The sequence below is a fragment of the Staurois parvus genome, unplaced genomic scaffold, assembly GCF_062004578.1.
Source record: "Staurois parvus isolate SC_StPar_1 unplaced genomic scaffold, SC_StPar_1.0 ptg000056l, whole genome shotgun sequence".
NCBI lineage: Eukaryota > Metazoa > Chordata > Amphibia > Anura > Ranidae > Staurois > Staurois parvus.
In genome coordinates, this window is record NW_028317852.1 from 3,937,501 (window position 1) to 3,949,785 (window position 12,285).

Below are 12,285 nucleotides of genomic sequence, written 5' to 3' on the forward strand. Positions count from 1 at the left end.
ACTTCCCTATGTGACTAAGCCTCTGCTTGTATCTTATGTACTTATTTTATCTTTACGTGATATTTATGGTGGAATGCTCAGCAGCTACAGGCATTTTAGAGCTATACAAATTAATTTGGAGAACATTTCTCTATATTGACAAAAACCTGCGCTCAGACTATGCACACAAAAGTATTTACATATTTGAACAAGCAACCAAAGACCTAATTCATCTCTATACCTGTAGCCATTCTTTAAAGTTCTCAACAGAGGCACTGAAAGCTTAGTTTAGTTTTTCTGTGTTTTTTGTAGTGCACCAGAATCTTGGCAGCCTGCAGACAGCAGGTGTTTCTACCAACTGATATCTGACTTTGTTGTCATCTGAATTGATTTTTGAGAATCAATTACCTCATATTACAAGCAGCTAGAGAGGTCAGGATGGCTTGTTTCAAAGCACATTTATTCCATTTTAGGAATATGCAAATACTTTGATGGACATAGCCTGGTGTAATAATTTAAACTTTAAAAAATTACCAATATATGATAAATGCATGATGTTTAAAGGCTAAGTTCACCTTTTTGGAACATGTTACATGTTCCATTTCCTGCTTCCTATTTTTTGTTAGATTCCTATCTATTCGTTCATCATCCGTTTTTTTTTTTTTTTTTAAACCAAAACTTTTTTTCTTAGTTTTGAATAGTGGAGAAGAATCAGAACCCCTTTCTGCGACCCTGTTGTAGATTTTCTGCAATTCCTCTTTTGGTGAAACTTAATCAGCAGGACAGGAAGTGAGGATAGATCTAACCGAGCCCCAGCACTGCTCAAAAAAATTAAAGGAATACTTTTTAATCAAGTATAGCATCAAGTCAATTAAGCTCATGGGATATTGATCTGGTCAAGTAAGTAGCAGAGGGGGTTATTAATCAGTATCAGCTGTTTTGGTGTTAATGAAATTAACAGGTGCACTAGATGGGCAACAATGAATCTACCCCCAAAACATGAATGGTTTTACAGGTGGAAGCTACTGACATTTTTTCCCTACTCCATCTTTTCTGACTGTGTTTCACTAGTTTTGCATTTGGCTAGGATCAGTGTCACCACTGGTAGCATGAGGTGATACCTGGACCCTACAGAGGTTACACAGGCGATCCAACTCCTCCAGGATGGCACATCAATATGTGACATTCCTAGAAGGTTTGCTGTGTCTCCCAGCACAGTCTCAAGAGCATGGAGGAGATTCCAAGAGACAGGCAGTTACTCTAGGAGAGCTGGACAGGGCCATAGAAGGTCCTCAACCCATCAGCAGGACTGATATTTTCTTCTTTTGTGCAAGGCAGAACAGGATAAGCACTGCCAGGGCCCTACATAATTACCTCCAGCAGGCCACTGGTGTGAATGTCTCTGACCAAACATCAAAAATAGACTTCATGAGGGTGGCCTGAGGGCTTGATGTACTCTAGTGGGCCCTGTGCTCACTGCCCGGCACCATAGAGCTCAATTGGCATTTGCCATTAAACACCAGAATTGGCAGGTCCGCCACTGACACCCTGTGCTTTTCACAGATGAGAGCAGATTCACCATGAGCACATGTGACAGATGTGAAAGGGTCTGGAGATGCCGTGGAGAACGTTATGCTACCTGTAACATAGTTCAGCATGACCGCTTTGGTGGTGGGTCAGTGATGGTCTGGGGAGGCATATCCATGGAGGGACACACAGACCTCTACAGACTAGACAATGGCACCCTGACTGCCATTAGGTTTCAGGATGAAATCCTTGAACCCTGGTGCAATGGGTCCTGGGTTCCTCCTGATGCATTACAATATCCGGCCTTATGTGGCAAGAGTATGCAGGCAGTTCCTGGAGGATGAAGGAATTGATACCAATGTATGGCCCCCATGCTCACCTGACCTAAATCCAATAGAACACCTCTGGGATATCCTGTTTCGGTCCATTCGACGATTGGGTTGCACCTCCAGACTGTCCAGGAGCTCAGTGATGCCCTGGTTCAGATCTGGAAAGAAATACTCCAGGACACCATACGTTGTCTCATTAAGAGCATGCCCCAACATTGTCAAGCATGCATACAAGCATGTGGGGGCCATACAAACTACTGAGTAACATTTTAAGTTGCTGCAATGAAATGTCAGCAAAATGAACTAGCCTGCTGCATCATTTTTTTCACTTGATTTTTGGGATGTCTTTGAATTCAGTCCTCTGTAGGTTGATAATTTTCATTTCCATCAAACGATGGGGCATCCTTACATTCCTAACACATTACCCAGTCCATATCAGTATAGATATCCAGCATGATATTTTTACCCATTGAGATCTGATGTGTTTTCAAGGTGGTCCTTTAATTTTTTTTTTTGAGCAGTGTAGTAAAAAACTGACTGACAATCCCTAATCCTTCTCTCTGTTTAAAGTTCTTACTAGAATTAGAAAATATTTTGGGGATATAGCACCATACACATTATGTTCGTGAGTAGTGCGTATCCAATTGCCTGCAGGTGGCTGTTTTCTGCTCATAAGCCTCCATGCTGTGTCCTTTTCACAGTTGCCGGATACTGCCTTGAGCGCTGTCTTTACTAATAAACTTCACCTTTAAAGTGATATTAAAGGCAATTTAAAAAAAAAAGTTCTACTTACCTGCTCTGTGCATTAGTTTGCACAAAGCATCCCTGATCCTCCTCTTCTGGGATCCCCCGCTGGAGCTCCGGGCCCCTCCCTCCTGCCTAGTTCCCCCATAGCAAGCAGCTTGTTACAGGGGCACCCAAGCTGGCCCACTCCTAAGCCACTGCTCTGCATCATCATTCGCACACAGAGCTGTGGCTCTGCCCCTCTCTTTCCTCATCGGCTCACTGGCTGTGAATGACAGCAGTGGGAGCCAATGAGTAGGGCGAGTCCCCAGAAAGCCGAGGCTCTTGTTGGGTTTCAGTGGGGCTCAGGCAAGTATTCAGCGGTCTGAGGGGAACTTCTGCACTCAGAAAGTTTTTACCTTTATGCATACAGGTGAAACTCGAAAAATTAGAATATCGTGCAAAAGTTCATTTATTTCAGTAGTGCAACTTAAAAGGTGAAACTAATATATATGAGAGACTCATTACATGCAAAGCAAGATAGTTCAAGCCGTGATTTGTCATAATTGTGATGATTATGGCTTACAGCTCATGAAAACCCCAAATCCACAATCTCAGAAAATTAGAATATTACCTGCAATCAATAAAACAAGGATTGTACATAGAACAATATCGAACCTCTGAAAAGTATAAGCATGCATATGTACTCCGTACTTGGTTTGGGCCCCTTTTGCAGCAATTACTGCCTCAATGCGGCGTGGCATGGAAGCTATCAGCCTGTGGCACTGCTGAGGTGTTATGAAAGACCACGATGCTTCAATAGCGGCCTTCAGCTCTTCTGCATTGTTCGGTCTCATGTCTCTCATCTTTCTCTTGGCAATGCCCCATAGATTCTCTATGGGGTTCAGGTCAGGCGAGTTTGCTGGCCAATCAAGCACAGTAATCCCACGGTCATTGAACCAGGTTTTGGTGCTTTTGGCAGTGTGGGCAGGTGCCAGGTCCTGCTGGAAAATGAAGTCAGCATCCCCATAAAGCTCGTCTGTGGAAGGAAGCATGAAGTGCTCCAAAATCTCATGGTAGATGGCTGCGTTGATCCTGGACTTAATGAAGCACAGTGGGCCAACACCAGCAGATGACATGGCTCCCAAAATCAAAACAGACTGTGGAAACTTCACACTGGACTTCAAGCATCTTGCAGTGTGTGCCTCTCCATTTTTCCTCCATAATCTGGGTCCTTGGTTTCCAAATGAGATGCAAAAGTTGCTCTCATCAGAAAAGAGGACTTTGGACCACTGAGCAACAGACCAGGTCTGTTTTTCTTTAGCCCAGGTAAGCAGCTTGACAAGAGGAATACGACATTTGAAGCCCATGTTCAGGATCCGTCTGTGTGTGGTGGCTCTTGATGCACTGACACCAGCCTCAGTCCACTCCTTTTGAAAGTCCCCAACACTTTTGAATGGCCTTTTCCTGACAATCCTTTCCAGGCTGCGGTCATCCCTGCTGCTTGTGCACTTTGTGAACATCCAACTTCTTTTGCAATTACCTTTTGAGGCTTTCGTTCCCATGATTTTGATTTCTACTGAACCAGACTGAGAGACCATTTAAAGGCTCAGGAACCCTTTGCAGGTGTTATGGCTTAATTAGCTGATTAGAGTTGGACACTTTGAGCCGAGAATATTGCACCTTTTCACAATATTATAATTTTCTGAGATCGTGGATTTGGGGTTTTCATGAGCTGTAAGCCATAATCATCACAATTATGACAAATCACGGCTTGAACTATCTTGCTTTGCATGTAATGAGTCTCTCTCATATATTAGTTTCACCTTTTAAGTTGCATTACTGAAATAAATGAACTTTTGCACGATATTCTAATTTTTCGAGTTTCACCTGTATGCATTGAGCTTTTACAACCACTTTAAGTGCACAGAGTATGGTGAAAAATAGAAACATTTCCTTAATGTTTTCTAACTTGGCATACAATTTCTAGTAAATACAGCTAATACCTAGGCTCGCCTAGGGCAGCCGCTTGGACATTTCCCACTCTACAGCATACCTGTTGTAAACAAGTCTGACATCTCTCAGTGCATACCATTGCAAATGACATAACAAGTATGCCATTCCTGCTTATTTTTATCTACTGCTTAAATCTGCATATCCATCATAATACATTCTTTTACCATTATGTGACATTTCTGTTTATTTAGATTTAAGCTATCGGTAGTTTTCTGTTGTTAACTGCTTCCCGACCGCCCTATAGCAGAAATACTGCTACAGGGCGGCATGGGTGCGCAAAATCATTTGTGTGTGTGTGTGTGTGTATATATGTATGTGTGTGTGTGTGTGTGTGTGTGTGTGTGTGTGTGTGTGTGTGTGTGTGTGTGTGTGTGTATATATATATATATATATATATATATATATATATATATATATATATATATATTTGTGTTCAAAATAATAGCAGTGTGTTGATAAAAGTGAACGAAGCTCAAAATCCTTCTAATAGCTTTTCTTTCCATAAACACAAATGCATTGGGAACACTACACATTCTATTCCAAATCAAAACATGAAGAAAAATATATCAAATTTGTGTTGTTCCTCTAAAAAAAAATTGAAGAAAAGTGAATATTAGACTGTTCTAAAAAATAGCAGTGTTTTTATTCTTCTTTACAAACTCAAACATTCACTATATAAACTGAAAAATGTTTGAAGATTTTGCTTTCCTTTTGAATCACTTAATTAATATTTAGTTGTATAAGCACTGTTTCTGAGAACTGCTGTACATCTGTGTTGCATGGAGTCAACCAACTTCTGGCACCTGTGAACAGGTATTCCAGCCCAGGATGATTGGACTACATTCCACAGTTCTTCTCTTTCTTGGTTTTGCCTCAGAAACTGCATTTTTGATGTCACCCCACAAGTTTTCTATTGGATTAGGATCCGGGGATTGGGCTGGCCACTCCATAACGTCAATCTTGTTGGTCTGGAACCAAGATGTTGCACGTTTACTGGTGTGTTTGGGGTCGTTGTCTTGTTGGAACACCCATTTCAAGGGCATTTCCTCTTCAGCATAAGGCAGCATGACCTCTTCAAATATTCTGATGTATTCAAAATGATCCATGATTCCTGGTGAAGATTCCTGTCTTCACAGTGTACTGTGGCTTGAATTCAGTGTTTGGGGGTCGTCTGACAAACTGTCTCCGTCCACTAGACCCAAAAAGAACAATCTTATTTTCATCAGTCCACAAAATGTTGCGCCATTTCTCTTTAGGCCAGTCAATGTGTTCTTTGGCAAATTGTAACCTCTTCAGCACAGGTCTTTTTTTCAACAGTGGGACTTTGCGGGGGCTTCTTGCAGATAGCTTGGCTTCACACAGGCGTCTTCTAATTGTAACAGTACTCACAGGTAACTTTAGACCTTCTTTGATCTTCCTGGAGCTGATTGTTGGCTGAGTCCTTGCCATTTTGGCTATTCTTCTATCCATTCAAATGGTAGTTTTTCACTTTCTTCCATGTCTTTCAGGTTTTGGTTGCCATTTTAAAGCATTTGCGATCATTTTAGCTGAGCAGCCTATCATTTTCTGCGCTTCTTTATATGTTTTCCCCTCTCCAATCAACTTTTTAATCAAGGTACGCTGTTCTTCTGAACAATGTCTGGAACGACCCATTTTCCTCAGAATTTCAGAGAGAAATGCACTGTAACCAGAATGTACATGACTGTTGGGTCTGTTGGATTTCTATTACTCTACTACACCTGCTAGTAAATTATTTGCCATGTAGAAATATCATTTCTACTAATAACAGTGACGTCAGACGCAAAACCGGAAGGAGCAGCGCAGCCATCTTGGATGTGGTTTTTGAATAGGATGGATGGTTTTACCTTATATGTAAGCAGATATTAAATTTCAAATTTTTATGCATTTATTCCACTGAGTCTTCTCTTCTCTGCCCTGTGAGGAACGAGGGGATTTTACTGCGTACTCCCTTAAGAGGAAAGCCATCTGGCATGTTTGAAACATACATGGGATTGTATGAAACGCCTGTGCAAGCTGCAAGAGGGTAATAGCATGTTATCCTAGCAGAGTGGTGGCACCAATTTGGACTAGTGCACCTTATCACTAGTTGTATATTTTGGATTTGTTGTGATTACACCTGTTGAAGTGATTTACTCACTATATCACATGTTGAGTTGGGTGAATTCATTAAACTTCACGTGTGGGGTTTATAGGTGGGTTCACCTCACACACATTGTTTATAATATTGTATAATTTGAGCTTTTTATATTTTAGATTTTTGTTTTATTTTACAAATCTATATATATATATATTTTTTTTTTTTGATTGTCACAAGTGTTTTTGCATGACATCACAGATTATTATATTATTTGAAAGATAATGCACTATATTCAGTCCAAATTTTTTTGAGGTATCTTGGATTGAAGTGGCGAATTGGATACTTATCACATTTGGAAGATTGAATAGTGTGGACATTTTGTGGACTTTGCATTGTGGACATTTCTTTGGATTTATTTTGGAAATTTGGGGTAGAATTTGAGTTTTGGGGAAGGATTGCAGAAAAGGTTTATGACAAGAACAGTGATTGATCAGGTTAGTGATGTCTGAGTGCTATTATTTTGAACACAACTGTATTTTCTTTTAATCACTTTTATTCCTGTCACAAGGAATGCAAACATCACTTGTGATAGAAATAATCAGTGACAGGTCCTCTTATTGGAGAGATATGGGGTCAATAAGACCCCACATATCTCCTCTACAATGTAAAGCATTAGATATAAAAAAAAAAACCAGTCTAATGCTTCACATAAATAAGTAAATGAATAAATAAAAAGGGCCTGGTTTACATGGTGCTGGAACCGGACGTGACCAAAACGTTTCTCTGGTCCTCCAAGGGCATAGAGAGGAGTGGAGGCCATCTTTCCATCACTGATCTCTATGCCCAGTCACCAGGAATCATTGGAATGTGTTCTCAGAGAAGCCTGAAAACCACCGGAAGCAGTGCATTCCCATTAAAAACGCTCAAAAATCACTACACCTGCTAGTAAATTATTTGCCATATAGAAATATTTCTACCAAAAACAGTGATTGATCAGGTTAGTGATGTCTTTTTTTAACACAACTGTATATGTGCGTGTGTATATGTATGTGTGTGTATGTATGTGTATATATATAATTTTGCATGTCCAGGTAGGGGGTGCGCACGTGCCCTACCTGCGCTGCCTGCTGCGGCTGTTAATCACTGGGTCCCGGCCGGTGATTATTCGCCAGCACCCGGTGATTGCTGAGCATCTCCGACGGAGAGGAGAACTTTCAACTCGTGCACACTGCTTTGGATGGCTGTACACAGCCATTATTTATAGCGCAAAAAATAAAAACGCACAGGCGATCAAATACCACAGAAAGAAAGCTCAATGTATTGGGGAAAAAAAGGATGTAAATTTAATTTGGGTGCAGCATTGCATGACCACGCAATTGTCAGTTAAAGTAATGCAGTGCCGTGATGCAAAAAATGGCCTGGTCAGGAAGGGGGGTAAATCCTCAGGAGGGCAAGACAACAGCTTTGTTGTAAAGTTTGAAAAGAATGACTTTACAGAGTGATATTTCTGGTTCTAAAAATTAGTTATCTTTAAGTCAGAAATCTGTGAAGCTTTTTTTTGTGTTTTTCAGTCATAAAGCTGAAGTGAAAGCACTGGGAGGAACCTGACTTACAAATTGAATTGCATTTAAATGTTATTTGTACTTTTGAGTCAAATGATAATTGCTTGAAATGCTTTCAAATGCTTCAAAGAATGTATAAACCATATATTTATATTCATTACTTTGACATATATCAGATTTGCTTTATCCTGGGCCCCGGTACACAATAGCTGCTAAGGTAATGCCCATATAACAAGCTCTACCTAGGGTTGAACACCAATTAAATGAATAGAAAATTAGCTATATTTTGGCATTAACAAGGCGTAGTAGGTTGATTATGAATAGATATTATTTTGCTCATAAATATTAGTATTCAGTAGGACAGAACAAATCATACAAGATATGTGTTGGTAGCTGACCATTGCTGTGTCTTTTATTTGCAGATGATATACACCATCCATTTTCATTTCTGGATGACTCTGGGACTGCAACACTTAAAGCTCGACCAGGTCCCCGTGTCAGGCCTGTACTTCAGTTCTCAACCAGTGTAAGTATCCTACAAAGAAAACACATTTCATAATGCATTAACATTATTCACTATTATGTAGTATTTCCTTAAGTTTTTATAAAAATTGTGTGAAAAGATGTCATAATGTTGGCATCTAGCGTCTGCTTGTTGTGTCAAGTCATCTGCAAATAAGAATATAGTGAAGTTTTAATTTTCAGGTGGTAATGGCAAGCTAAGTGATGTACTGTATCTAGGTTTTTATTCTGAAAGTTGCCATAAATCATTATTTTTTTACTCCAAATAAAGTCTTTGACGCCAGCCAACAGTATGTTTAGTTCAGGTGGGTGGCAGCTACAGGCTAGCCCATGTACCAATACTGTTTTGGGTTCTTTAGGCGTGCATACGTGTGCCCCCTGCTGACCTGTGCTGTGAATGGACACTGCACAAGTTTTTCAACAGGTTTCAGCCAATGATTTTGGCTCTATACCTGCTGATGAGCTGTGGCCAAGAGCAGCACAGAGTTTAGTGTTTCCCAACACACAGAACTCTGTTCACAGACAGCAATCTGGATGCTTCTTCTCCCTTAAATCAACAGAGTTTAAGGATAAGTTCACCTCGGGCGGACTGATAACTCATGGGGCTCCTGGGCAATAGGGGATCATGAGGCCCTTGTGTCCTTGCCCACACTCAAAAAAAGCCTATAAAAAGGTACCAGGGGCATTTCATAGGGCCCCCTACTGACCCTGGGCACTCGGGCAGTCCCCGAGTTCTCGAATAGTCAGTCCGCCCCTGGTTCACCTTTTGGACAAAAATAATAAATGCACCTAAAAACGGGTAGAACATGTAACATGTTCCAAAGGTGAATTTATCCTTTAAGGGAGAAAAAGCAGTCAGATCTGTGAGTAAAAGCAGAACACTTTACACTTAGTCTGCATTCACACTTGAGTATTTTGTAGCTTGAAGCTCCAAAAATGCTCACACTTCAAAAAAATCAATTGTTCTCCTTTGTGCCTGTTCGCACAATCAGGTGTGAACATGCACCATAGAGAACAATTGATTTTTTTTTTTAAAGTTTGAACCAGGGGTGGACTGACAAGTTGGAAACTCTGGCACTGCCCGAGGGCCCAGAGTCAGTAGGGGGCCCCATGAGATGCCCCTGGTACCTTTTTTTTTTTTTTTTTTTTTTTTTTTTTTTTTTCATAGGCTTTTTTGAGTTTGGGCAAGGACACGGGCCCCATGATCCCCTATTACCCGGGGGTCCCATGAGTTGTCAGTCCGCCCCTGGTTTGAACTTTTTTGGAGCTCCAAGCTACAAAACACTCAAGTGTGAATGCAGCCTTATTAGGCACACAGTTAACCCCTTGATGGTAACCCCTTCCCAGCCAGTGTCATTAGTACAGTATGATCATTACTCACTGTATTAGTGTCACTAGTGACGTCTGTATCAATCAGTTAGTTTACCTCCCAGCTAGTGTTAGTAAGTGCCAGATTTCCCGCCACACTATCAGTCACACTATAAGTCACAAGATCACCGGCATTACTAGTATAGCATCTATTACTGCGTTAATTAGAGTATACATACCATAGTTTTTAGATGCTATAACTTTCACACAAACCAATTAAAAAAACATTTTTTTTTTTTTACCGAAGACATGTAACAGAATACATTTTGTCCTAAATGTAAGAAGAAATGTGATTTTATTGGATATGTTTTATAACGGAAAGTAGAAAATATTGCTTTTTGTAAAATATTGTTTAATAAAAAATAAAAAGCCATCAAAAGAAATCTCTATTTGTGTGGGGAAAAAATGCATTTGGGTACAGTGTTGCATGACTGAGCAAATGCCAATTAAAGTAGCACAGTGCCGAATAGCAAAAAAATATGCCCTGGTCATGAAGGGGGTAAAACCTTGAGAAGATCAAGTGATACAGTGCATCCAGAAAGTATTCACAGCATTTAACTTTTACCACATTTTGTTATGTTACAGCCTTTTTCCGAAATGGATTAAACAAAGTGAAAGTAGTTTGTTTTAAAATCTGTGCAATGTATTAAAAATACAAAAAAAAAACCATGTACATGAGTATTCACAGCCTTTGCTCAATACTTAGTTTGCAGCACCTTTAGCACCAATTACAGCCTCAAGTCATTTTGAGTACGATGCTACAAGCTTGGCACACCTATTTTGGGCAATTTCTCCCATTCTACTTTGCAGTACCTCTCAAGCTCCACAGGTTGGATGGGGAGCGTCCGTGCACAGCCATTTTTAGATCTCTCCAGAGATGTTCAATCGGGTTCAAGTCTGGGCTCTGGTTGGGCCACTCCAGGAAATTCAGAGTTGGCCCATAGCCACTCCTTTGTTGTGTGGGCTGTGTGCTTAGGGTCGTTGTCCTCTTGAAAGATGAACCATCACCTCAGTCTAAGGTCCAGAGCACTCTGGAACAGGTTTTCATCCAGGATGTCTCTGTACATTGCTGCATTCATCTTTCCTTCCATCATAACTAGTCTTCCAGTTTCTGCCGCTGAAAAACATCCCCACAGCATGATGCTGCCACCACCATGCTTCACTGTAGGGATGGTATTGGCCAGGTGGTGATCAATGCCTGGTTTCCTCCAGACATGACGCATAGCATTCAGGCCAAAGAGTTCAATCTTTGTTTCTTCAGACCAGAGAGTTTTGTTTCTCATGGTCAGAGAGTCCCTCAGGTGCCTTTATGGCAAACTCCAGGCAGGCTGCCATTTGCCTTTTACTGAGGAGTGGCTTCCGTCTTGCCACTCTACCATACATGCCTGATCGGTGGAGTACTGTAGAGATGGTTGTTCTTCTGGAAGGTTCTTCTCTCTCCACAGAGAAATGCTGAAGCTCTTTCAGAATGACCATCAAGTGCTTGGTTACCTTCCTGATTAAGGCCCTTTTCCCTCGATTGCTCATTTTGGCTGGACAGCCAGCTCTAGGAAGATTCCTGGTGGTTCCAAACTTCTTCCATTTACAAATGATGGATGCCAATGATCAGTGGGAACAGGATGCACCAGAGCTCAATTTTTGAGTGTCATGGCAAAGGCTGTGAATATTTATGTACATGTGTTTTTTTTTTTTTTTTTTTTTTTTTTTGTTTTTTATTTTTAATAAATTGCAAAGATTTCAAAACTTCTTTCATGTTGTCATTATGGGGTATTGTTTGTAGAATGCTGAGGAAAAAAATAAATTTAATTCATTTTAAAATAAGGCTGTGACATAACAAAATGTGCCAAAAGTTAAGCGCTGTGTTCTGGATGCATTGTAATTATTAGATGTTTGGTGTGTGTGTGAGGATTTGTTCAATGTTGCGTATGTGATGGCTGCGGAGGTGCCTTGATTAATAGCGCCGGTACTTTTCTATTGTAACAACCAATGACTTGGTTAATTTTTGCACATTAACGCTAGTTTGTTGCTAGTTTAAAAACTAAAGAGAAGCCCAGCCTGCAAATATAGGCATTAATACTTACTCGTCCTTCCTCCCACTTTGCCGAACCCTGCAGGGTGTCGTGGTTTCTGCTGCCAGCCCCTATGTTGCTACAGTGTCCTT

At 40.6% G+C, this 12,285-nt stretch overlaps 1 protein-coding gene across 1 annotated transcript in view; it reads left to right on the forward strand.

Annotated features, from left to right (window-relative positions):
- LOC149469976 (uncharacterized) overlaps positions 1–12,285 on the forward strand; it is a 73,342-nt gene that overhangs the window by 25,637 nt on the left and 35,420 nt on the right. Inside the window, exon 2 of the mRNA XM_089668306.1 lies at positions 8,657–8,760. Coding sequence (XP_089524432.1) covers positions 8,657–8,760 — 104 coding nt within the window. The remainder of the gene's footprint in view (positions 1–8,656; positions 8,761–12,285) is intronic.